Source organism: Parus major, chromosome 23 (genome assembly GCF_001522545.3).
Source record: "Parus major isolate Abel chromosome 23, Parus_major1.1, whole genome shotgun sequence".
Taxonomy (NCBI): domain Eukaryota; kingdom Metazoa; phylum Chordata; class Aves; order Passeriformes; family Paridae; genus Parus; species Parus major.
Window position 1 is genome coordinate 1029434 of NC_031791.1, and position 26774 is coordinate 1056207.

The following is a 26774-nucleotide window of genomic DNA, read 5'->3' on the forward strand; positions in this document are numbered from 1 at the left end:
AGGATTTGGGATGTGCAGGGGTGACACCCCCTTGTCCCTCCTGTGCAGGTGTTTGTGTCATCGCCATCCCCACGGTGCTGGCTGCCCTCACCTCGTGCATTGCAACCTCTTGGCTTGAATATGAGATTAAAAAGCCAAAAAACCACGAGAAGGATGGACTGGGAAGGGAAATCTTGTGTGTGGATGCAGCCTGGGCTGGGCTCTGTTAACCTGGGCTGCAGGAGGAGGCTGCCCATGGCCAGGGGTGCCCCAGATCGGCTGCTGGGACGTCCCTTCCCAGTTTGTGCTGCCCAGTTTGGAGCCTGGGAGCAGGAAGGGCTCTCCCAGCACTCTCAGCTGGCTGGGGCTCCTCTGTCCATCTCAAAGGGATAAAATCAGAGCCCTGAGCCAGCCCCACCTCACCCCAGCCCCACAGCTGCATCCCACCCTGCTAAAACCTCTCCCACATTTTATGGGGATCCATAAAATCCATTGATTGAATCCATTCCCCTTGGGTTCAGAGGGTGCTGTGAGCTCTTCCACAGAATCACAGGGCTGGAAAAAAAACCCCACCTTTTTCCAACCTTCCACCAGAAGCAATTTTCCCCCTTTTATTCCTAGTAGAAGCTCAAGAGAAAAACAAGTGCTAGGAAAATGAGTGAGTCTATCTCTTGTGGCTGAGATTTATTCCCAGAAGCAGCAAAACTGAAACTCTGTTTTACACAGGGAGGGGAGAAGAGGTGCAATGTTGTTACCTGGTTAGCAGCACCTTCTTTTCCTGCCCTCGAGGTTGAAATGCCACCACAAGTGCCAAATGTCCTGTTTATGACTCAGATTTGCTCATTTCCACGCTGAGTTTTGGATTATTTAAAAGCACTGATGGTTTCTCCTCTGCTTGTAACAAAGAGCATCTCTTTGGGCTTCCCTATTTTGATTTTTTTGGGGAAAAAAGAGGAAAATATGAGACAGAAACATTGCTGTTACCTTAGAGAAAAGTGAATTTTCTCAGCTGAGCTGCTCCCCAGCCTGGGGGGGTTTTGACCCCCTTGGGATGATTTGTGGCCTGGACCAAAGAGGATTTGTGTAAATCCACTCAGTTTTCTGCTCAGAGGAGATAAACCCAGGTTTTCCCTTCGTTTTGTTATGGTTTGAAGCAGCTCTGGGAGGAGCTGGGAGGGCTCTGCAGGGTTTGGGAGCGCTGTGGGAAGGCTGGGATGAAGCTCCAGGAACCTGCAGATGGGGAAATAAAATCCTCCCCATCCAGGGACACGGAAAATTGGGATTTACTGAGTGTGGGTGAGTGAGGACAGCCTGAAATAGCTGAGGATGGGGAAGGGAGGTCATGGGATGGGAGCCAAAAAGGAGCCAAAACAATCCCTTGTTCCCGTGTTCCTACAGGCAATTTTTGGACCTCGAGGCAGAGATCCTGTGCTTTCTGCACATTTATCCTCAGAGATTTGGGAATTGCTTGGAGAATAAATTATTGGAGAGCCTTGTGGCTCTCAGAAGCTCGAGTGGAGACCCAGGACAGGGCTGGGTTGTGCCAGTATTGTCCAATTCCAGATCTTTATCTTGGCCAGAAAGGCTCCCTCGTGGGGCTGTGTAAAACTTGAGCTGGAGATGTTTTCTGTAATTAAAAGCAGGCTCAGTGCTGAAGTGCTCCCGTGGGGTGATAGTTTTGGGGATTATTGAGCTCTTTTGTTTTATTCCCCTGCTTGTCCTTAGCTAGAAATAAATACACAGACAGTTCCCAGATTGTCTGGGAATAAGGAAAAACAAAAAAAAAAACAAAAAAAAAACAAAAAAAAGAAAAGGGAAATGGGAAAAAGAAGGAAAAAAAAATAAGAGGGGAAAAAGAAGGAAAAAAAATAAGAGGGAAAAAAAAAATGGAACAAGATCAATCGAAGATAATTTCAATAAATAAATGAAATTATTTGAAAATTCAGAAATTCACCTGGCAGGGCTGAGGGTGTTTGAGGAAACTCTGTGTGCCCATCCTGGAGCTTTGGCATCGCTCCTGCTGCTGAGGGACCTCCTGGGGGAGGGATTTCCCTTGGGATACCCTCGGAGACATCCAGCCTCTGCTTTTGTGGGGTGGAACCTGCTCAGCTCGTGGGTTTCTGCTGCTCCCTGTGCGGATCCTGCCCTGCCTGGGGGAGTGGAAGGGCTTTGCTTCGTTCAGGAGCCTTTGGAGGAACCTTGGGGCTCCTCAAATCCTGCAGGAGCCTTTGGGGGAGCCTTGGGGATCCTCAAATCCCACAGGAGACCTTGGGGGAACCTTGGGGCTCCTCAAATCCCACAGGAGACTTTGGGGGAACCTTGGGGCTCCTCAAACCCTGCAGGAGACTTTGGGGAATGCTCAGAACTCCTGAAATCCTGCAGGAGTCTTTTTGGGAGGCTCAGAACTCCTCAAATCCCACAGGAGCCTTTGGAGGAACCTCGGGGATCCTCAAACCCTGCAGGAGCCTTTTTGGAAGGCTCAGAACTCCTCAAATCCCACAGGAGACTTTGGAGGAACCTTGGGGCTCCTCAAATCCTGCAGGAGACTTTGGGGGAACCTTGGGGCTCCTAAAATCCCACAGGAGACTTTGGGGAAGGCTCAGGACTCCTCAAATCCTGCAGGAGACTTTGGGGGAGCCTTGGGGCTCCTGAAATCCTGCAGGAGCCTTTGGGGGAACCTTGGGGCTCCTAAAATCCCACAGAAGCCTTTGGGGAAGGCTCAGGACTCCTGAAATCCTGCAGGAGCCTTTGGGGAAGGCTCAGGGATCCTCAAATCCTGCAGGAGACTTTGGGGGAGGCTCAGGGATCCTCAAATCCTGCAGGAAACTTTGGGGGAGGCTTGGGGCTCCCCAGTTCCCACAGGAGCCTTTTTGGGAGGCTCAGAACTCCTGAAATCCCACAGGAGCCTTTGGAGGAACCTTGGGGCTCCTAAAATCCCACAGGAGACTTTGGGGAAGGCTCAGAACTCCTGAAATCCTGCAGGAGACTTTTGGGGAGGCTCAGAACTCCTGAAATCCTGCAGGAGACTTTTGGGGAGGCTCAGAACTCCTGAAATCCTGCAGGAGCCTTTGGGGAAGGCTCAGGGATCCTCAAATCCTGCAGGAGACTTTGGGGGAGGCTCAGAACTCCTCAAATCCTGCAGGAGCCTTTGGGGAAGGCTCAGGATTCCTCAAATCCTGCAGGAAACTTTGGAGGAGCCTTGGGGCTCCTGAAATCCTGCAGGAGCCTCTGCAGATGGGCCCTTGCTCACAGGAGGTTTCTCTGCCTGTATTCCCATCTCTGACACGTTTTGATCCCTAAAGGTGCTCATTTCTCTTTTCCCCAAGGGGAAATTTGCCCCCTTTTCCTGCCGAGGCACGGCTGCACACGCAGGGAAGGCGACGGTGTGAAACCTCCTCCTCCTCCTCCTCCTCCTCCTCCTGGTCCTACCCCAGCTCAGCTCCTGGGGATGGATAAAAACCCCTCAGGGACAAACCCAGCCAGGTTTGGGGTCTGTGGTGGGGCTGGGCAGGACCCCCCCAGGCTCAGGGGGATCTCAGGGGTGTGGAGAATTCCCTGGGGAGAGCAGGGCAGGGCTGAAAGTGCCCCAAGAGCTGGGTCTGCATCCCCTTGGTGCTGCAGCTCCGGCCTCAAAAGGAATAACAGAGCAGCTGAAATCATCTGAGCTCCAGTAAATGCACTCCTCGAATTGTTCCATGTGCCACATGCAGTAAATTCCACCTCTCTTTTGCTGCACAACAACTTCAAATTCATCTGGCTTGAAAAGCTCCAATATTTTCTGAGCGCGGCGATATTGGAATCAGAGCAGGGAAATTATTTTTGCCTGAGTCCTACAAAGGAATCTTTGTTGGGATTGGTTGCAACACCTCCTGCTTTTGAAAGCTTTGGGAAAACCCCAGGGCAGGGTTTTTTGCTGGGGTGGAAGAGGCAAATCTGGCCCTGGGGTGGCTTTGGAAATAACTGGGAATAGAGAAACGAGCATCGATCCTGTGTTTGGGAGAGATTAAACTGATCAAAAATGGTTTTTTTGGGGGTCACTAAGGGATGTTTGGGGGATTAAGTTGCACTGAGGGGTTTTTCCAGGAGGATGTTGGTGGTGCTCGCCGTGGGGTTGCGTCAGGGGCCGTTCAAAGACGCAGCAAAAGAAATTCAAATGAAACACAAAACAAAAGGAATTCCCGCTGGATCCAGCGGCAGCATCCCAAAGGAGGAGGATGTGTAAGAGCAGGAGGATGAGAGGGCTGGGATGGGATGCAGGTGGCACCAAAAAGGGATTTTTTTGAGCACCGTGGCAGCCAGGCCGTGAGTGAATTTCCCTCCTGCCCAAAGGAGCAGCGTTTTGCCCCGTGCCTCAGTTTACCTGCTGGTAATCGGGAATTAATTTACCTGGGGATGGGGAATTAATTAATTCAGGGGTGCAGGAGGCTGGCAGCGAGGATTTGCAGGGATTTTAAGGCGGCCCCATCTCCCCTGGGCAGGATTCAGGAGCTCAGGGGGACAGAACCAAGGGTCACAGATCGGAAAGGAGAGAGGGGAAACAAAAAAAACCCCAAAAAGGCAGCGCTAAAAGGCAAGTTTCGTTTCAGGGAACACAACAGCTACGGGAGCAGAACTATCGACCAAAACCACAAGATCACATCAGATGTCAGGCAGGACACATCTTGTTTCTCCCTCCCAAATGAGCTTATCAGCACAACCAATCACTTTAATGATGTGGCGGAGGGAGGAAGAGGATTTGAGTCAGAGTGAAATGAAATGGAGTTGCTGAGACCCTTCTCTTCCTCTGCCGGAGCGCAGTCACCTGTCCTGCAGCCGGGCTGAGATCAATCACCTCCCGCAGCGGAAGGGGCGCAGACATGAGCTTGCATTATTTTCTCGTTCTCTTTGCAGCAGTGGGAGAGAGGAGGGAGGGGAGGAAGAGGAGGAGCTCAGGGAGAGCCCCTGGTGCCCGCCGGGGATGGGGGCAGTGGGGTGGGAAGCTCTGAGCTGGGAGAATCAGATGTGGGAGCGGGGAAACTCTTTCCACATGGGCAGCTCTGCTCCCTCGGCTTGGGGAGCAGGGGTGCGGTGAGGGTGAGGGTGAGATGAGGATGAGGAGGAGGAGGAGGATGAGGATGAGGATGAGGATAAGGATAAGGATGAAGCTGAGGATGAGGATGAGGATGAAGATGAGGATGAGGATGAGATGAGGATGAGGATGAGATGAGGATGAGGATAAGGATAAGGATGAAGCTGAGGATGAGGATGAAGATGAGGATGAAGATGAGGATGAGGATAAGGGTGAGGACGAGGACAAGGACAAGGATGAGATGAGGATGAGGATAAGGATAAGGATGAAGCTGAGGATAAGGATAAGGATGAAGCTGAGGATGAGGATGAGGATGAGGATGAGGATGAGGATAAGGGTGAGGATGAAGCTGAGGATGAGGATAAGGATGAAGCTGAGGATGAAGATGAGGATGAAGATGAGGATGAGGATGAGGCTAAGGATAAGGATGAGGATGAGGATGAGGATGAGGATGAGGATGAGGATGAGGATGAGGATGAGGATGAGGATGAGGATGAGGCTAAGGATAAGGATAAGGATGAAGCTGAGGATGAGGATGAGGATGAGGATAAGAATAAGGATGAAGCTGAGGATGAGGATGAAGATGAGTGTGCTGTGCAGGTGCCATCACTCTGCTGCACAGCTCAGCAGGAGCTGTAATTATCCCGCAGGATAACAGCAGCCAGGCTCTGGAAGCCTGGAGCCCAATCCTGGTGTCCAGGGGATCAGGATTCACATTCCAGGGCTCAGCCCCAGCTCTGTGAAAGGCAAAAGCAGCGCTCAGCACCCCTAAACCTTGGGAAAGGTTCTGTTCCCGACAGCACAGGCCGGGCTGGCAAATTGCTGCTCCCTGCCCACAGCAGCAGGGACATCTCAGCTCCATCAGCTGAACCACGGCACATTCCTCCCCATCCCGGGCACAGCGTCCTTAACCGCTGTCACCCCAAGGAATCTGATGTGCTTGCCCTAATGGAACAGGTTGTGGACTGGGAGAAACCAGCTCTGCTGGTAGGTCCCAGCCCAGCTTGTGAGATATCAGCAGGAGCTTGCTGGGGCTGGCATCCCTCCATGGATCTATCGAATCTGAAAATCTGATCTCAGCCGGGGCTGAGGCAACACCAGCTGGATGTCCTTGAGATCTGTCTGCTTCCTCCCTGCACCCCGCTCACCAATGTGGAGTCTGGGGGTTTGCCCCATTCCGTGAGACCCAGATCACAGCCCACGAGTGAATTTTGCCTTCCTGGAATGGGGAGTGAGTGCAGAGAGGCCGTCGGGGCTGGTGGTTTTTGCACCCTGTTCTGAAAGCTGCCCGATTTCCCGCAGATGTGCACCCACCTGCTGCACGGCCTGCAGCTTTCACATCTGTAAATCACAACTTTTAACCCCCACCCCGCTGGCTCTGCAGTCTCAGGGGCAGATTTTCAGAGTTCTTACGGGTGGGAAAAGGCAGGAAGAGCCGGTGGGGATTTTCAGCAAGGCACGAATGGGCTGAATGCTTAAACCTGATGATTTTTACCTGCTGCTGATAATACCCTGTGTTCTGAAGGGCTTCAAAGATTTTTACAACTCCAGGGAAACTCTTGAAGCCCTGGGAATAGGGATTCTGTGTCCTTCAGGCATTTGAGCCGCAGTTGCGTGGAAATTCGGGCGTGATGTTCCCTTTGATTTGGGAATGGGCCGGAGCTTTTGGAAGCTCTGGATTTCTGTTTAAAATAATGCCCTGCTTTGTTTTCTTTCCAGAGGGCTCAGTTTTGGGGTCTCCCAGCACAATCAAAAGCCCTGGCAGAGTTATCAGAAACAGGGTGGGCACAGGAGAGAGGCACAGGCGAGGTCTCAGCACTGAGTGAGGAGATCAGGGGCTCCCAAAGCCTCCTAATCAATCCCAGCCTGCCTAGAACGAACATCTCTCCTGCTGCTGCAGCTTCAGACACTAAAAATCCTACTGTAAATGCAACATATCTCTGTGCTTCCTGCCAGCTGGCCTGGAGCCAGCCTATTTCCTTCAAAAAGAGGGATATTTATTTTCATCCTCTTAGAGGCAGCCAATTCATCTCAGACCACCACCAGCTAAAAAAGCTTTATAAATTAGCAGCCTTTTTTTTTTCTTTTTTTCCTCTCTTTTTCTTTCTATTTTTTTTTTTTTCTTTTCCCCTTCCTAATTCTCTCTCCCCCACCCCTTTAAATATTATTTTCCTTTGGTTGTTGGTGTGAACGCTGTGCCAGGACATGCGAGCCGGGGCGCATTGCGCCACACTCCCCTTTCTCCCCGAGCTGCAGAAAGACAGTAGCGGCAGTGTCTCACGAAATCCAGAGGAAACCAAAGCAAAGCCCGGCCGTGACTGATTCTCCTTCCAAATGGCGTAAGCAGGCCAACTTCAAACATGTGAATAATGAGTTATCTGTGCCTGACTTTGTTCGGCAGCACAAGGGATGGTGCTTCCCAACATTTCCCTCCTGCTCCCTCCTGTGAACTCCTGGGTTCTGATTTGAGCTCGCCGCGGCTCGGAGGGCACCTCCGTCATCCTGCGTCACGTTTGATCCCTTCCAGCTCCCTTCCAGCTCTGGGCTGTCCTCTCCTCCCTCCTTCCCTGCCAGCGGGGCTCCAGCGGATTCCTCTGGGCTGGGAATTTCCCATGGCAGGTCCAGGATTCCTGGGAGAACCTGAGCGAGGTTCTCGCCTTGTGTTCGAGGTGTGCAAAGATGAAACCAGCCCAGCATCTGCTGCAAGGGACAGGCCTGCTGTTCCCATAACACAGGAGTTTCACATGTGGCTTCTTTCTGGAGCACATGCTGGGACTTGATAGTCTAGCCCAGACTCAGACTGGGAAAAAAATTCCAGCCTCTGCAGAGGACTGGCGTGTCTCTCTGAAGTACCTATTTCGAGGGATTTGAAAGGTGTTTTGCACATTGAGACTGAGTTTTATCCACTGCTGATTGCTTTCTTGTGGTCCCTTCTCACGGACGTGTAGAGACTGAGCCATGGCTTTATGGGCAGGGACTGCTCCTGGAGTTAGGCTGGGAATATTTGGGCAGAGCCTCGGTGGGAGGAGGGTGGAATGCCAGGGGGATGCTTGGATGCTTTGAAGGAGGCTGAGTGTGGCTCCAGCTGCTGTGCCAGCCCATGCCACCCTCTCCTGGCTCTCATCTCCTCCTGTCTGGAGCCGAGGCAACGATCTGTGTGTGTGTGTTTGTGTGTTTGTGCGCTCCTGAACGTCCCTCGGCGTTTCCTCCGCTCCAGCTTGCCGCCAGCATTCCGCAGCCAGGCTCCTGGGGAGGCTTCCCAACATCTGCTGTGCCGGCAGCACGGGGCTGAGCCGGGGGCTGGGGATGAGCGTGACACCCAGCAGGGCTGGGAGGAGGCTGTGCAGCTCCTCGGCTCTCATCTAACTCCATCTACAGAGAAATCAGGGAACTGGGGCTCCCACTCACCCCACAAAGTGTTGTTTTTTTTAAAAATCTCTCAGCTCTGAGATTTTGGTGTCACTCGAGCCATGAAGTTCCTGGAACCCCTTTGTACCTTTGATATTCTGCATCTCAGTAACCTGAGGAAATCAGCTGCTTTTCAGAACTCCCCCTCCACATGGAAACCCCATCCCAGTCCCAGCTTGGGAAGCCACATCAGGTTGCACGCTCCTAGAAGGAAGAGTGAGCTCTGTTTGGTCCTTGAAATATTTTAATGCAGAAAGCATGTCTTTAAATCATCGCTCTGAGGGTCTGAGCTCGTGTGGCACACACTGCTTCGCTGTCTGCATTCCAAGGAAACACCCAAAACTTCCAGTATGCTTCTTATTACCGGCCTAAAGTGTCAAATTCACGTCGGCTCTTCCAGCTGGGAAGTGTTCAATGGGATCGTTTGTTTGATGTGCTGATACAGATCTTGTTATTACATCGGGATCGTAGGTGATCTGTCAATGTTTACATCTTGTCATGTTCAATACCGGAGTTAACCGATCCCGAAACCCGACCCAGCGCTAAAACCCTGGCAAGGAGTGCCCAAGGTCAGGAGCTGCCACCATTTGATCGCTCCGAGCTCTGCTTTTGCCATAAATATTGACCTGCAAGCCAGTGCTGGCCCAGCTGGAAACTCATCTCCAACCCCAACAGTGCCTTTTGTGCCCCAAAAATTCACAGGTCGGGGTGATTAAGGCTTCTCAGACACATTTCTTGGGACCAGGGCTGGGGCTGTTTGAAGTTGAGTGAAAATCCGCCCACTGGCATCGGGAGGCTTTGAGTCAGTGCTTGGGTGAAGGTAGAAACCACCTTCCTGTTCTCTAAGGTATGAGCTATTGTTCACTGGTTTCCTCTCCATGACAGCTGTGGGCAGATGGGGAAGGGCTTTTAATGAAGCCAACCGCTGCAGAAATTAAAAAGCTCAGGTTGTTCTGATGAAAGAAACCCATTAACAGCGATTCTCTCTTGCGTGACAAAGTCTGACGTCCCCAGCCCTAAGTGACAAGCGGCAGGAAGTCCTGGGGAGACAGCTTGAGCTAAAGAGGGCTGCCAGGCCAAGCTGGTGGTTTTTAACTCATTCTCTGCCTTTTTTCACAGGGTTTGGGACCTCCAGGTCCCACATGTGGGGATGGGGTGGGACACAGACCGCAGAGGGTCTGGGAGAGCTGGGAAAAGCCCTGATCCCACCATCCTCGTGTTTGCTTTGATTTATATTCCCATCAAGTTTTCCACTTTCTTTTTAGGGGGCTGGTAATTGTCTCCCCACAAAACAAACCCTTCTGGAGGGTGTTTTCTCCAGGCTGTGCCCACGTTGGGTCAGGGTGGGCACCGGAGCGGCCACGGTGCAACGTGACACAACCACGTGAAACCCTTGGTGGGGCTGCACGGCTGAATAATCTTAAAAAAACTCTATCAGCATAGAGATTAATAAATTCTTTTTCAGGATTTTCCCCAGATATCACCACAGGTTTGTGCTGAGATAGAGGAAGGGAATTTAATTTTCATTTGATTTCTGGGGAATTTGGTCTTTGAAGTCCTTTTGGCTTTCCTGTGAAGCTCTGCCCAAAATAAAACTGGGTAAAGGTGAAATATAACCCTATTTTTCTTCTTCTGTGCTTAAATGTATAATGAAGTAATAAAATGTGGGCTCAAACGAGATAGCTCAGTGCACACACTTTTCCCCTGGAGAAAGCACCATGTGATGATGCTGCTCACAACTCCAAAGGCCTTGGATAATGCAGAGGTGCCTGAGGTCTGGGGACACACAGAGATGAGAAGAGATCGTTTATGGTCTTGCTTTGAGGTTTCCTTGGTTTACTTCCCACAGCAGGGAAAATACATTTTGAAAATACCACTGGGTTTTTGCTTTCTGCTGGGTTTGTCCTCCCCAAGTTTTCCTCTCCGGTGCCAGCGCGTTTTCCCTCGGTTTGGACTCACATCCCTGGAGGTCTGGGGATTACAGAGCAGGGAGGGGATGGTGGGGCTCAGCTGGATGTGGAGAGAGCAGAGAGGGGTGAAAGCCCCTCAGAACCTGTGGCTGGCAGGGGTTTGCTGGTGGGAGCTGGGAGTGTGAGTTCCCTTCTGGAGCTTCTCAGCCAGCCCGGCAAGCGCAGCCCGAGCCAGGCAAGCGCGACATCAGGAGATACCAGACTCTGGATTTAAAGAGGGGGAAGTGTGGGGACTTTCTGTGACTTTGCTCTGAACTGACACCGCGCTCACAGAGCTGTGCAGATGCGAGGGGGAAGGGCAGAGGGGGTGAGGGCGAGAGGCGCCTGCGTTTATCGCCTTTAAAGTGCTCTGCTTCGCTTTCCTTTTCTTTAAAAGCCACCAAGAGCCGAGCTTGGCTTGGTGGATGTTGGTCTGGAGGATCTGATAAGTCCCAGCTCTCTGAAGTGCTGCATGAGGGTTTCTCCCCATCCTTTCATGCCTGCACATCTCCAGTGCCCTGAGCGCCGGGATTGTGGCGGGGCGAGGCGGTGCCGCCTGGGGAAGGCGCCTTCGCGGCAGGTGCAGAGAGCTGGGGCTGTTGTGGGGTGCTCTGAACCCCGCACTGATGGAAAGCTGAGGCTCCTCTGGAGCCCCTCCATCAGTAACTGAGTGTAACTCAGACTGGAATCCGGCCCAGAGAGAGAGCGAAGCCGTTTGGCGATGAATAATACGGTAAAATGTGAAAGTTACGTATCAAGTGCGTTTCACGCGCCTCTCGCCTCAGGACAATTAGCATAAATTTAATAATTATTGCCCTGTGCCAGCAGCTGCTACCTAAGGAGCTGGGAGTGCTTGATGAACGCTCATTAGCTGTTGGCCTGCCTGGGGGAGGAGGGTGATTAGTCTGCCCGTTTTATGAGGAGGAAAGAGGAACAGAGAGAGGCAAAGTGAGGTGGCCAAGGTGTGGTACCGGGCTGATCCCATCCCTCCTGTGCCTCCTCCAGCCCCACTTGGACTGAGCTGGGTGGGCACAGCTGGGTGGGGGCTGGAGTAAGATGAGTTTGTTCTCGATGCAGTGAGCAAACGCTGTAGAAAACACTTTAAATTCAATGTTTGCTGCTTGCCCAGTCCCTGCTTTGCCAGGACATGGTTTCTCCTGCCTTGCACGTCTCCCCTCCGTGCTGAGAGGCGGTGAGGGCTGCTGGAGGTCGGTCACTCAGGCAGGGACTGATCCAGCTCCTTGACTGGAGACTTTCTGGATGATCTGGAGCCTGCCCCGTGGGTCACTGTGTGTCCATCTGCCCCGGGAGCTGCTCTCTGCTCTCTGGCACCCATTATTATCCCTCGTGAATAACAGCAAACCACAGAGACAGAGGCTGCGCTGGCTCCCGGCATAACCAGGCTGCTGCAGCCAAAGGGGAGCTGATCAGATACCAAACTCTTTTATCACGTTCCAGGGCACAGACAAAAGCTGGAAGACCAAGCCAAACCCTTCACCGACCGCTACGGAGAGCTGGAGCGGCTGCGCCAGTCCATGAGAGTCACCCCGACAACACCCAACCCCCGCGGATCCCTCAGCACCCCGAGCCACTTCGGCTCCCAGGCTCAAACTCCAATCCAAGGTAACCCCCAGCTGTCCCAGTGTCACCCCCAAACCCTCGTGTTCCTGGCAGGGCTGAGCGTGAACCACCCTCTGGATGGGTTTTTAGAGCTGCAGTCTCCCTGCTTAAGGAGCCAGGGAGGGGTTTGTGTGGATTTCTTGACCTTGGAAGCCTCGTTGCACCCATTAAGTCGCTTTTTGCAGCATCAGATCTGGGCTTTGAGGAACAAGGGAGCAGCAGGAGCACGAGGGAGGTGCGAGCAGCACCCTTTGAACCCAGCAGCTCCTCTGACATGAAGGCAGCCGCGCTATGGTTATGCATCAGCCGGAGAGGCTGCTCCGTGCTTTACATGCTAATCCCAACGGTTTCTTATCATTGTGAGGCTGCCAAGTGCGGTGATCCCTCTCCCAGCTCCAGCATAATTCCCCACACGGATGCACACCTGCATGGGCACACACACACACACACACACACAGCCTTTGCTCTTCCCAGATCTGCCAGCGGCAAAGAGCGCCCGAGTCCCTGGGCGTTCCCCAGGAATCTGCAGCTTGCTGCCAGGAGCTGCCACTGGAGTTACCTGGCGGAGATCAGGCTGCTCATCCCAGAATTTCAGTCCCAAACTAAGCAAGGCATTAAAATATCTCTATGCTGTGCTGCTCCTGGCTTTGTGCACGGGTAGATGCCACCAGGATGAATTAAGGGACCGTTCTCCCGTCCTTTTCTGTGCTGCTTTTCCCTGTGCGTTCGGTCTCGCTGGCTCTTTTCCTTCAGAAATCGGCAGAGATACTAACAGGGATTCAAGGGATAGCGTTTAAGCTGTCTGTGTTTGGAATTTTGGTGAGAAGTGGCCCTTCTGGGAAAGTTTCATAGAAAAAGCTCCCAAGAGCCTCGTGCTGTGTTTTCAGAAGGGATATGGTGGTTTGAAAGCCTCGGTGTCATTGGCAAAGAAGGGGTTTTGGGTGTAAAGACATGTTTGAAAATGTTACCCAAACTGTAAAAGCTGTGCCGCTCCTCCCAGCCCAAAATTACAGAGAAAATTTAATTTATTTCTCATTGAAATGCAAATCTCCATGCTTGGAGTTTTCATTGACATTAGCAGGCTTTATGAGAAGAACACGGGCATTTTGTTTAGGATTATCATTCGGGTTTTTTAAAAAGCACAAGGAGAGAGAGAAAGAGTTTCCTAGGCTTGTCCCGTTGGCCTCATCATAAAGAAAGAGATTCTTGAGGGAAGAAAAAAAGATTTGTATTTTAAATTAGCACAGCCCCCTGCAGTGCCAGAAACCCAAAGAGCGTCGTTTGGAGCGAAGAATCAGGTGATGACACAAATTCAACGAGAAAAAAAATGGAGTTGGCCACAAGCTACCGCCCCTGCCAAATTCCCAAATGTCAAGTGACAGCAGGAGTGGAGACACACAAAATTAGCCTCTGAAATCATTCCTGCAGAGTGAATCCCAAGTCCCAGGAATGCTGCAAAAGGCGGTTTGTGCACGCTCTGCTCTTGGCTCCCTTGTTCCCGAGTCGGAGGAACCCTCTTAAAATGACTGTGGGCTCCGGAGCAGGACCAGCTCGGTAATTTTCAACTCAGCCCCGTCCTTTTGACACAGCTCTGGCTATGACCAATCATAATCATCATTTCAAAAACCCCTCTTTCTCTCGTGCACACACACACACGCCTTATTCACAAAGATCATAATTTTTACTCGAGCAAGTGGAGCCCGGCCCGTGCCAAGAATAACACGGGAGTTAACAGGCCTGTAATTCTCACGACTTGGCACGTTCTTGGGTAACACACAGGAGAGGCCGATTAGTGGGAAGCAGAATGAGATACCAGCGGGGAGGGGAGATGGGGAAGGCTGGGGTTCATCCAGCCCCCGCTATCTTTTACGGGGTGCCTCCCAAGGTTAATGTTTTTAGCAGGGATTAAGAGGGGGACAAGGAAGGTTTTTTCCTCCATCAGTGCCCGGTTCCCCCTGCTCCTGTGCTGGGGTTGCTCGGCTTCCCTGTTCTGCTGACCAAGCACAAACTTCCTAATCCGCTCCTGGCAAAAGCAGGCTGGAGCTGGGATGCTCAGGAACAGCCTTGGCCACTGTGGGGGGATCCCAGCACCTCCCTGAACACAGCACGTGGAGTTTGGGTCTCTAGGCAGGCAGGAGACAGGGTTTATCTTTAGAACTGGGGTTCCTGGGAGGTGTGTTTGCTCTGGCCCAGTCCAGTCTCTCCTCCTGAGGAGGGAAAGCTGTGGTCGTGCTGGGGATCACGGCAAGGACGCCGCTGGGAGTGGGACAAGGGTCTGGCCCTCAGCCACTCGCAGAGGCTTTCAGTAAAGCAGCCCCTGGAGGTTATAAATAGCCCCCGTGTAAAATGATCATCCTGAGGTTAAATGGTCTCAAACCAAAACCCTCCCGGTAAGAGAAAGCCGATGGATTCTGAAGGGCATGCCAGGAAATAAGGGAGGAGAGAGCAGCTCCGAGGCCAAGCGGGTGAAGTCCTGCTCTCTCCAGTGTCAGGGTATTTCAGTGGCTCCTTGCCCCACTCAGCTGGGCAGAGACTCGATCCCTTCCCATGCCTGTCCCCAGATGGGATGGGCACTGGCAACCCTGCACACACCAGATCTCATTCCCACTTGTGCTGCTCTGGGGGTAAATAGGGTAATTCTGGCTGTGATGAGGAGCTCACTGAGTTGCCGGGCAGGTCAGACCCTCCTCAGCACCCAGCTCTGCTTCCCTGGCTTCAGCCCAGCAGAGCCTCTGTTGAGGATTTGGCCCAGTGCTTCTCCAGAGAGGTCTGGAAAATCTGAGTGTTTGCAATCCCAGCTCTGCCATCCCCACAGCGAGACACCAAGCTGTCATTAGGATGCTTTGAAATGGTTCCTCATTACCGGGCACGCCAAGCCAGAGCCTCGCGTGCCTGCTTCAGTCGAGTTTTGCCTTTTAGCTCAGAAAAATCAAGTAGCTCTCAGAAGTGAAGCAAGATGTTACAGGGACTTCTGCTGCCTGCCTTCTCAGAGCCCCCTGGCTCAGGGGAGGTGGGCTGGTGACAGACACCAGGAGCAGCCCCCAGTTCTGTGTCCTCCCTTGCCCGTGTGTCAGCAGTGGCTCAGGCTGAACCATTTTGTTCCCAGCGCAGCAGAGCAGGACCGCCCACGCTCGACTTCTGTGGTGGAAACATCTTCAACCACTCAAAAGCAATTGTGTGCCTTGTCCAGCAGCATGGAGGGGCCTTGTGCTCCCCGGGACAATTGCAGAGGGGTTTTAGATTGGATCTCCTCGGTACCAGAGCGAGCTGTTCTGATTGATGCGCTTCACGTCCCTCTGCACACTCTTGGTTTTGCTCCAGAGAAGCCAAACTCCCTTGATTCCACTGGCAGGACAGTAAATGTCAGACCCTTTTGCAAGCCTCTCCTAGCCCTAGTGCCTGCTGAATGGTTTTGGGGAGACTCTGTTCACTGGTGAAGAGCTTCAGATCTCCTGATCTGGAATTTGCTCAGCTTTGATCCCAATCCATTACTTCAGCCCAGCGCAACATTTTTATCATCAGCAGAATGCTTCATCATATGCCTTTAAAGTAAAGTCTTTCTCTCTCTTTTTTCTTTTTGAATATACATTTTTAAAGTATTACATTACTTTTAAGGAGCCTCTTGGCATAGGCAGCAAGTGCCCCTATTGTTTCCGAAATGCAACGTGGCTGCTCTGAGGTTAAGTCCTGAATTATGGGCCCAGCAAATACACTGAATTGCTGCTTCCTAATCCCTGTCCAGATTGACTTATGGTTTCTTTAAAATATCCGTTTCTTAATGGATAAAAACATTCTACCATGGGCAGAGACTAAATTGTTTCCAAAGGAAGCTAGGCAAGCATTAGTGGGAAGAAAACATATTGTGGGATTCAGCTTCAGCCTCAAAGGAAGGAACATGCTCGAGATGGGTTTCCTGCCTGCTTTCAAGCTTCTGTGTCTATCTTTAAACTGCTTTTCTGCTCCTCTCCTTTACATTTGTGATGTCCCTGCGGTGAATTTGGCGCGGAACAGTCACAGATGAACCACAGGAGCTGCCCCCAGGACAGAGTCCAGGCAGCCGCGACCGCTGCGTTTGCGCCGTGGACGCGTGGCCGTCCTCACACAACAGCAGGAATCCCTCGGGATTTGCCTCAGGGGTGCCATCCTGCCTTGAACATGGAATTTCCAGAAAAGTGGGATGCACAGTGCCAGGCTCAGAGCGGGGTGGGGAGCCCCCAGCCCGCTGGAGCCCCCTGTGCCATCACCCCTCCGCAGTGGGATTCCCATGGCAGACGTGGCCTGGCCCAAACCTGCTCGGCAGGCAAGGTGGTCTAGCTGCAGGCTGGGTTATAAATCCAGCAGCTTCCTTTTATGTAGTCAGGGCTTGTTAATTTGTTTTAATACCCTTTGAATACAGGTAAAGAGCAAAGCGCAGGCAGGGCGGAGGGGAGTGCCTGCCATCCCCGCTCAGCCCACCCACCCACTCCAATTAGCACCGTTATTCATTAGCTCGGCGGGATGCAGCCGAGGGGACTGCGGGATGCAGAGGGCAGGGGGATGCGGGCAGAGGGCTCTGGGATGAGCGAGGCTGAGCAGGAAGCTGAGAGAGCTGGGCTTGTTTAGTCTAGCAAAGGGCAGGCGGGGAGCAGAGCCCATTGCTCCGCGTAAATACATCGAGGGGGTGAGCACGGAGAGGCAGAGGAGCTCATGTCAGCTCTGGAGGATACTGCAGGCACATGGGGCTGAACTGGCTCTGCATAAATCCACAAAGGAATTAGGAGCAGGGTCCTCCCCAGAAGGATTAGTCCAGACAATCGGAGCATCCCGATGGACCTGGAAGGGTTTGCAGAGGAGGCCGAGACGCGGCGCATGATTCACCGAGCTGGGAACACCTGGGAATTTCCTTGCTCTGCTGCTGCCCGGAGTATTTGGGGTGGGAGAGGACCCAGGAGCTGAATTGGTGCTGCTCAGCAGGGTGGGTTTGGGGCCACGTGTGTGTGTGCACGGCAGCACACGGCATCGGGGGAGAATCGCAAAACTGAGCAGCAAACGTGCTTGGCAGCGTTGAGGTGGTGCCTGGCGATGCTGTGATAAGGACCCGTGTGTTGTTGTGTTTTGGTTTGGGGTTTGCGTTTGGTTTTTTTTTCAGAGCCTGCAGAGGAAGTCCGTGCACCCAGTTTGTGAGCTGGTTCTATCAGATACAGAGCAGCGCTCCAAGGGCGTGTAACAACGGATGCTGTTCACACCCTCCTTTTTTTTTTTTTTTTTCTTTTCAACACCTCCCCTCCTCCCCCAAAATATATTTTGCTCTATTTTACGTGGGCTGGGAGGAAGGGGCCGTTTTCTTTTTTAGTTGGCTCTGACTTGGAAACAAATGAACTTGTTAACATACGTGACAGAGGCGTGAGAGCGTGCCTGCATGCGTGGGTGGGGAGGAGAGCGGCGCCTTCTCTAGAGATGAGCTGGGGCTTCACAGATCAGATGCATCTCGTGCACCTTCCCATGGAGATTCTCTCCTTCTCTTGGCCACCTGCCTCTCCGTGCTCCCACATGGAGTTACTGTGATCAGGGGAAGGAAGACCAAGAGCAGAAAAAAATGCTCAAAGATGGCTGGGAGGTCCGAGAGGGACAGAAATGAGAAAAACTAGCCAAAGGTATATCCAGAGTGGGAATGTCCGTCCCCACTCGTCACACACATGCTGGTGTGTTATATACAGAAGCATAAAGTATCATTAGTGTTTACATTGTCGTCAATCATTGTGGAGTAAGACAGGAAAGGAGGGCTTTTTACCCTGGGGTAGATTTTTCATGAGAATTTTGCAAGGCACACATACATGTAGAATTAGAATAGTGATTTATGGCCAGGCTGAAGATATTTTATATTCTATGCTCTTGGAGAGTGCCACGCTATCAAGCTCCCTTTAAATTCCTTTTATTCTCTGTGTGTCTCACACAGAGAATAAAGCTGTGAGCAGAGAATAAATGCTGTGAGCATTTGTTGTGTAACATCCACACAAGCTCAGGTATATTGCTGTGGTTCATCAGCCACCACGTGCTCCCCACATCTCTAAGGTGGAGACCAGCTGGTGTCTGGGGTGCTGAGGAGCTGCTCAGGTTCCTCACGTCGCTGCCTGGCCCCAGACAATCTGATAATGATGATCTTGTTGTACACCAGGCCCCGGTGCTGTGCTCTGCCACATGCCCGGGGTGAGCTGGTTGTCTGGGTATACCATTGCAGCACTGAAGAGGTCCTGATGTGTTTCCTGCTGCCCTTTCTTCCCTCCAGGCAGAGCAGATGTGTTCCTGGGTTGGGAGGTAGTGGCAGCACTCACTGCTCCTCTGGGATGGATGCACATCAACCCCTAAAACCACCTGCAGGGCCCATTGCCTCATCTCCTCAAAGGCTTCCAGGGACCTCAGAGCGGATCCACCAGCCCTGACCCCGCCAGGGTGCAGGGACCAGTTCCACTCCATCCAAGGCAGCTCCCAAACCCAACGTGGTCTGAAGGGAGGTGGCTGAACACACCCAGAGAAACCTCTGTGGTCGGCAGCCTCACGAAGCAGCCCTTCCCACCTCACGGCCAGCCCTTGCCACCATGACCCAGCCGAGGTTTGGCTGCCATCAGGGGCATCTCCTTGCATTTATCTCCTGGCCACCCACCCAAGGAAAGACCTGAATTGTCTGTGAGGCAGAGAGAGAGCTGCTGTGTCACTGCAGCGCTGTTGTTTTATCTGGAAAGGGGCTGAGCAGCTTTCAAAGCATGTTTCTATCCGGCCCCACATGCGAGGGGGGGACTTGGGGGTCCTCAAAAGGTGCAAATTACAGCTGCACAATTAAATCACGGGGTGTGTCCCGGCCTCTGCGGTCCCCGGGGCAGCTCAGCCCTAAGGAGGAGACAGTGGCATTACTAATCAGGGCTTTGACCTTTACATGGCTTTTATTTAATACACATTCCACACTTCCCCAAACTCCCATCCAAAACATTGACATTTCCGCTGATAGATTGGGTCAGATTTTGGAGTAGTTGGGGGACTCAATTCACTCTTACAATGGTTAAATTCTTACAGCTAAATGGGCTTATTCAGTTAGTGCAGCAGCTGGTGTGATTTCGAGAAGAAAATAAACATTTCCTTCAAATATTTTGATTGGCAACTGGACAACTGAAGTACTCAAGCTCGGATTGCCAGGGTCCAAAAAAGCAAATGGGGGCTGGACGGCGAGTAAGCGAGGGAAAACCGTAGTAAATCCTCGGAGGCAGCACTACGGAGCAGATGTGTGTGAGATGTGCAGGAGAAGGGGACAGCAAAATGGGGGTTTTAAGCCCATTTTCTGCTGTGATTCCAAAGGGAACAGGGGGGCTGAGGGTGCAGCTTCACCCACTCCTTGTTCCCTGGCTTTGCTCTGCAGCTGTTTGCTCCAGGTTGCTGTTTGATCCTGGCTGTGCAGAGGGTCCTTGCTGCTGAGTTAGGTGGTTATGGAGGGCGTTAATGGCCATGTTTTATTTGGATCTCGCCGGGGTTGTTTCAGTGGAGATTTCCTCGGATGCAGGGCAGGGGCATGAGGCTCCAATCTGAGGCAGCCAGGATGGAGGGGAAGCCCTGAAGTGAAGGGGATGAGATGGAGAGGGAACCTTGAGGCGAGGACCAAGATAGAAGGGGCGGTTGTGAGGTGACAGCGCTGAGGTGGAGGGACAGTTGTGAGGTGAAGGAGACGGGATGGAGGGGACAGCCTGAGGTGATGGAGCCAGGATGGAGAGGGTGCTGAGGTGAGGGTGCTAAGCTGGAGAGAGCTGTGAAGTGAGGGAGACAGGATGGAGGGGCAGCCTGGAGGTGAAGGATACAGGAGACAGGGGCAGCCCTGAGGCGAGGACCAAGATGGAGGGGAAACCCTGAGGTGAAAGATACAGGACAAAGGGGAGCCCTGAGGTGAAGGACACGAGACAGAGAGGAGTCCTGAGGTAAAGGAGATGGGACAGAGAGGAGTCCTGAGGCGAAGGAGATGGGACAGAAGGCAGCCCTGAGGTGAAGCACACAGGACAGAGGGAAGCCCTGAGGTGAAGGCCACAGAATGGAGGGCACCCCTAAGGTGAAGGACACGGGACAGAGGGGAGCACTGAGGTGAAGGACACAGCATGGAGGGCACCCGTGAGGTGAAGCACTCAGGACAGAGGGGAGTCCTGAGGTGCCGGCCCTGAGGTGATGGCGAGGCCCCGGCCCCCTCTGGCGGCCGCTTCCCTCCCTCCCCTTTCCCGCCTCTTTTCCCGCCTCTTTTCCCGCCTCCTTCCCTCAGCCCGCCGGGCGCCCCCTGCTGGCGGCGGGGGCGGCCGCCTCAGGCGGGCCGTGCGCGGGCCGCGGGCAGCGGAGTTTTGTTTTTGGAGTGGTTTGGGGCTTTATTTATATTTTTCTGTATTGCTCAGACTGGTCAGGGAAAGCTGGAGCTTTATTCCAGGCCAGACTTAGAGCCCAAGGCCGGCGGGTGTGAAAGCGAGCTGGTCACGGCCGCTCGAACGCCTCAGGGCTGTGCTGGCTGTGGATTCCTTTGAGGGGCTCGCATGGAGGGATTCGCTTTTTGAAGGATCCAGATTCGCAGATCTCAGCCCTGCAGAGTGCTCTGGCCCAGGGTTCAGAGCCTGCCAGAGCTGTACCTGAGTGTCTCCAGACCCCACGGCCTCGCTGTGCCTGGCCCCTAATTAACACTCTTAACACGCTCCTGTCTAAATTAGTAGCAGGGACCCACTGCCAAATGGTGCAAATTCAGGCCAATAAAATGTAGCCTCTAAAAAAAAAAACCTCTTTGAGTGCACTATAGAGGAAAAGGGGAATGTGCCCTGAGCGCTCAGGTTTGATTTCTATTTGCATTTTATGGAATATTATTTATAGAGCTGTGAAAAGTAATGAAGGAGCGCTGGAGATTCTGGGAAGGCAGCGAGCAGCAATCTGCCTGCTTTGGGGGCTGAGTGGGGTTTGGAGGCTGCTTTTTCTCAGTGCAGGGCTGCCGAATTTAAGGGGAGACATTCCTTAAGCACTTTTTCTTTCCAGTCCAGGTGCAGGCAGGATTTCTGCCCCTCAAGCTGTGATGCTGCTGGATTGCTACGGCCATGGGGATGTGCTTGCAGAGTTGGTCTCCAAACCTCAGCTCCCAGTGCCTGGCAGTGGCTGTGGCTGTAGCACAGCTTTGGGATGGGTCCTGGCGTCCTTCTGGGCTGTGAAATTAGGTTGAGAGCGCTTTTCCTACCTCTGTGCTTTTCCAGCCAGCCCAGCACGGAGCAGGGCTGGCCCTGTGGCCGGGCAGCCGCTTCCACAGGCGCTTTCCAGCTCCGGGTGTGTGCAGAGCAGTGTGGTTCGGGGCAGCTTTGAGCTGCTCCTCTCTTATCTCGCCCCAAAGCCACAGCCACGTTCACAAACCAGGTGCTCCCCCGCCTTTCCCCTCCGTGGAGCCTGCGTGGGAAGGCAGGCGCTGCTGGGCGCCCGCAAAAGGGCTGCAGGGGAGGGAGGGAGGATCCTCCCCTTCTCCTTCCACTGCTGAAGGACTCACCTGGGATCAGAAGGGAGGTTCAGATCAAATCCCCTCCATACCTGCTCCTCCAGAGCGTGCCTGTGTCACCAGGTAGCTGGAAGGGATTGAATCGAGTGTTTTCTCCTGGGGAAATGCTTCGGGGCCTGGAATGCCAGCCCTGAGAAGTTAAAAATGCTTCATTGTAATGAATAGATCTGAAACGCACGTCCCTGTGCATGCAGAGCAGCCACACAAGCCTCTGGATGTGTGTTTGTATGTATATGCATCTCCAAAACCAACAGGTGTGTTTAGCATACTCACCTCACCTTCTCTTGCTCTGAGGGATACAAAATCCAGCTGATGTGACCGAAAAAAAGCACTTTTGAGGCTGGATGGCATCCCACTAGCAAAGGAGAAAGGCCCTGCTTTTAATAAGAGGGCAATTGAGAAGGTCTGAAGGACAGAGGTCTCTCCTTGGAGAGCAAACCTCATTTCTCTGTGCCTTGATGCACCAAGGCCAGAGGTTCCTGGGCTCTGTCTCAGCCTTGGGACAGCTGAGACAGCCACAGGAATCCCTCCAGCTCCTCAGAGGAGCTTCTGCTGTGGATTCCCACCTCTAACCTGGGTTTCCTGCAGGAGGATGGGGTCCAAAGCCAAGGTCCTTTTCCAGCTCCAAGCTGGCTGTGACCCCCTCTGGGTTTAGACCCTCCAGAAAAAGGCGTGGGGGGCTCCAACATCCAGTGGAGCTGGGGAATATCCCCACCACGCTGCCCCGAGTCTCCCTTCCCCCAGCACAGAGCCTGAATTTCTCACTCTCTTTATCCTCTTGGAAGGAGAAAAATACACAGAGAACTCAAGCAGAGGGATATTGTGGCTCCTGGCTTGGGAGTTTTCAGCTGTGTGTTTATCAGCTCCATCCCCTGATGGTATCAGCACGAACAGGCCACCCACAAGAAGGCTTAGCAGGCTGGTCTGGGCTCCAGCTTTTCCTGCCTGTCTCCATGTGTGTGTGTGTGTGTATACAGCAGGGATGGATGATCCCAGGGCCCGGCCGTCTGGGGCCTGCCTCCATTTATTTACTACACAGCTGATGTCATGGCTAAACATCTTTTTTCTGTGTTTATGGGGTGTGCTGCTTTAGTCTGCCCGAGATGAATAGACCCCTAAGAGAAGTCAGCTTAGCCGTGTCCCTTCTTGGATAGGAAACAACAAATTTTAGGACAGGAAATGGGAGCAACTTAAACAAATGGGTTTAGGGTTTTTATTTAAGTCCCTCAGCTCTTTTTCCTGGCGGACCCCAGAGGTGCTTTCCCTTCTAATTCCTTGGGAATGCTCTAACCACCCCCTCTCCTCCCTCACCCCGGCAGGCACGTCGGAGCTGAGCCCCTTCTCGGACCCGCGGCAGTTCGAGCGCTCCTTCCCGACGCTGCCGGCACTGACGGAGACGCGTTTCTCCGACCCACGGATGCATTACCCCGGTGCCATGTCCGCCGCCTTCCCCTACACGGCCACGCCCTCGGCCACGGGCATCGGGGGCATCAGCATGACCAGCATGCCCACCACCACCCGCTTCCACCACACCTACCTGCCGCCCCCGTACCCCAGCTCCACGCAGAACCAGAGCGGGCCCTTCCAGGCCAACCCCTCTCCCTACCACTTGTACTACGGGACGTCCTCGGGCTCCTACCAGTTCTCCATGGTGGCGGGAGGCGAGCGCTCGCCCACCCGCATGCTCTCGTCCTGCACGAGCGCCTCGGCGGGGAACAACCTGATGAACCCCAGCCTGGGCGCGCAGAACGACGGCGTGGACGCGGACGGCAGCCACAGCAATTCCCCCACCACCATGAGCACCACTGGCAGGATGGATGAGTCCGTCTGGAGACCCTACTGAGGAGGAACTCAGCTGGGCGCCCGTGTCTTTAACTTAATCAGCCAAACGTGGCTCCTTTTGGGAGCGACCAAAGTGATGCCAAGGGAAAAGGTAAACCAAAGTCTTCCAAACCCAAAGCAAAGGATTCTCTGCATGCAAACATCAAGCGAAGACGGACCGAGACCTTCGCTACATTTCAAGGTGAACACCCATGAGGCTTGAATGTGTGGCTTGATGTGGTTCCTTCCGTGTGTTTTAGGTATGTGGATTGTACATAGGGAAAAAAAAACCCCAAGGACGTGTGGAATCTGATGTTTGGTACTTGCAGAACACTTCTCGTTCATCTCACTCACACCTCTTCCCCACACAAAGCATTCAAAAGTGAGGATAACCTCACCCTTCCTCTGCGAAATGGTTCAGAGAAGAGAAAAAACCCCAGGGAGTCATCCGAGCCATCTCTCTGCCAGTGCAGGAGGACTGAACTTTTAGAAAAAGGAGGAAAAAAAAGAAAAAAACCCCATTGTCTCCTGTCCTTCCCTCCCCGCCGGTGAAGGGTCCCTGAGCACCAAAGAGTGGTGGGGTCTGCAGCACAGCCAGGGGCACTGGGGCTCAGTCAGCCACGTGAACAAGAGCTGTGATGTGATTATTGTTATTATTTGTTGATGACCAAAGCTGTATTGTTCATTTTGGTGTCATTGTCGCCCTTTGTCAATCAGTAACGTGGCTGACCCCGGGCCTGGCTGACCCCTCCCCTCCATGTTTACACACGAAATGTACTTTTTACAGAGGTGTTTTGTTCTGTTTGTTTGCTCTCTTGTCCTGACCTCACCATTCAGCTCCTTGCTCCCCTTAGCAAACCTCAGTGATGGTGGCTGAAGTGAAGGCGGCGTTCAGGACAATCTGAGACGTTTGAGATGCACTTCCAAGGGGCTCAGGAGCCTTTGGCACGGCCTTGCCACCGTTCTGCAGGTGTTCCTTCCGTCCCCTCTGAGCAGCAACACTCACTGCTGGTGGCAAAGCATCATAAATCTGTTCTGGTCCTTTCCCATGTTCTCACCCAGAGGATTAACAGCCTCTTGTTCTGACTCACATGTGTCAGTTGATCCTGGAAGCTCTGAGATGTGGAGAAAGGAGCAGTTTCTCCTCCTGGTGGTGGGGATGTTGGGAATTGATGCTGTGTGGCCTTTTCCATCCCCTCACGCTCCTGTCCTTCCCCCAGGTGACCCCGAGCACGGGGATAAGCTGAAGAGAGAGGGCACTCAAGGTGTCACTGGTGGCATCAGGTGATATTTGCAGGAACCAGGTCTGCCAAGCACCACACACCAAGGAGATGGCAACCAAACAGGGCCATGCTGGGAGGTGGCTGGAGGGGCACTGAGGGCTCCTCCAAAACCAGCTCAGGGGCTTGGCTCTGGTCACAACACAGGGTTTGTCACCTCCTGCAGGCCAGCTGTGCCTCTGCTGGCACGGGAATTGGGGCTGGATTCAGGATTCCTCGTGCTGGGAGGGCACAGATTCCTGGGGATCCATGCCTGCAGTACCCCCTGCCCTGCAGAGCCCTGCCCGCAGCCAGAGGACACTCCCAGCCCCAGTGCCACCAGCACCGCGCCTTTCTGTCTCCATCCCTCCCATAAACACAAGAAAACCCAACCCCCAGAGCTGCCCTCCTGGTCCCTGTGCCTCAGTGCCACCATCCCAGCCTTGTCACCTGTCCCCAGCTCCCAGCTGGCAGCCGGTCACCCTCAGCACAGAGCCCTGGAATTGCACTACCACGGCGAGGCTGGAGCAGCACATCCTGGCTGCCCTGGAGAGCTGCTATGACCACTCACAGTTCCAGAAACAACGAAGAACAACTCTTTTCAATAGTAATAACAATAATAATGATAATAATAATTTAAAAAAAAAACAAAAACAAAGCCTTACCCCAGCAAAACTGCAACCTCCACTTGCCTTAGCGCCGGTGCTCGCCAGCTCTGGAGCTGGACAGGGCAGCCGGTGTTTTGATGCCTTTTTGCATTTGTCATCCCATCCCACTGGTTGAAAGCACAAAGGAAACAAGGCATTCGTAGTTGTAGGTTAATTTAAGACTGTTTGTAGTGAGTTTTAAAAGAAAAAAAAAATAATAAAAAGAATGGCAACGATGTTTTTATGACATATTGTCATATGAAGGTGTAAATAGATGCACCTCTGTTGTATGCAAATGGTCACGAGACAGGCCAATGTTTTTTGCTTTGCACTATAATTTGCTTTTTTTTTAAAAAAAAAAAATGCACAATCGCTTGTACAGTAAAGCCCCTTTGTCTGGCTCACAGAATATTTAACTATAAAATCTAATTTTTGGTCTTATTTGTTATAATAATATAATTCTTAAATGTGTTGAAGGATACGATTCTTAATAATGCTTCTAATACGTGTATGTGCAGGGTAAAATAACACCAGACTAAGGAGATGAGATCAGAGATCTTTGTAGATAAAGAAGGCTAAAGTTGTTGTTGGGTTTTTTAATGGTGTCTTATGATGGACATTAAAAAAAGAAAATAATGCTAGCGATACCAAAAAATGTGGTTATTTGTGTAATACCCCAGCCTTACTTGAAGGTAATACCCTATATTTAATATGTAGCCCAATTTTTAACCTGTAGCACTTGTCACTGGGGAGGTGGGGAGGGGAGAGGAAGAGGAAGAGGAGGGTCTGCTCCTGGAGAAGTCATTGGGGAAGCTGTGGCTGGAGGAGTCTCCTGGCTCTGGCTCCCCTGGGAACAGCCGGGCTCCGCGGGGCTGCCGTGGGCACAGAGCCACGGCTGGGGGACGGTTCTGCTTTTCTGGTGTGGGGTCACTTCTGCTCCGCTGCCCGTGGCCGTGTAATCCTGTCAATGCCATGTGCAACAATAAACGAATGGTTACAACGGCCCCGCTGCCTCCCGCCTGTCACTGCTCGCCGTGCCCGGCCCAGGGGGCTCCTCACGCTGCTCTGTCCCGCTGCAGAGCAAGGTTCCTCACTCTTTTCTTTGTCCCGCTGCAGAGCAAGGTTCCTCACGCTGTTCTTTGTCCCGGTGCAGAGCAAGGTTCCTCACGCTGTTCTTTGTCCCGGTGCAGAGGAAGGTTCCTCACGCTGTTCTTTCCCCGTCCCGGTGCAGAGGAAGGTTCTTCACTCTGTTCTTTGTCCTGGTGCAGAGGAAGGTTCCTCTCTGTTCTTTCCCTGTCCCAGTGCAGAGGAAGGTTCCTCACTCTGTTCTTTGTCCCGGTGCAGAGGAAGGTTCATCACTCTGTTCTTTCCGTGTTTTGGTGCAGAGGAAGGTTCATCACTCTGCTCTTTCCCGGTGCAGAAAAAGGTTCCTCACTCTGTTGTGTCCCTGTCCCGATGCAGAGGAAGATTCCTCACGCTGTTCTTTGTCCCGGTGCAGAG

At 52.8% G+C, this 26774-nt stretch overlaps 1 protein-coding gene across 1 annotated transcript in view; it reads left to right on the forward strand.

Moving 5' to 3' along the window:
• The window catches only part of RUNX3 (RUNX family transcription factor 3), a 37544-nt gene extending 11272 nt beyond the window's left edge, over nucleotides 1–26272 (forward strand). The window contains exons 4-5 of the mRNA XM_015649532.3: nucleotides 11863–12027; nucleotides 22867–26272. Of these exons, the coding sequence (XP_015505018.1) occupies nucleotides 11863–12027; nucleotides 22867–23390 (689 nt within the window). The 3' untranslated portion in view covers nucleotides 23391–26272. The remainder of the gene's footprint in view (nucleotides 1–11862; nucleotides 12028–22866) is intronic.
• Nucleotides 26273–26774: the final 502 nt, after the last annotated feature.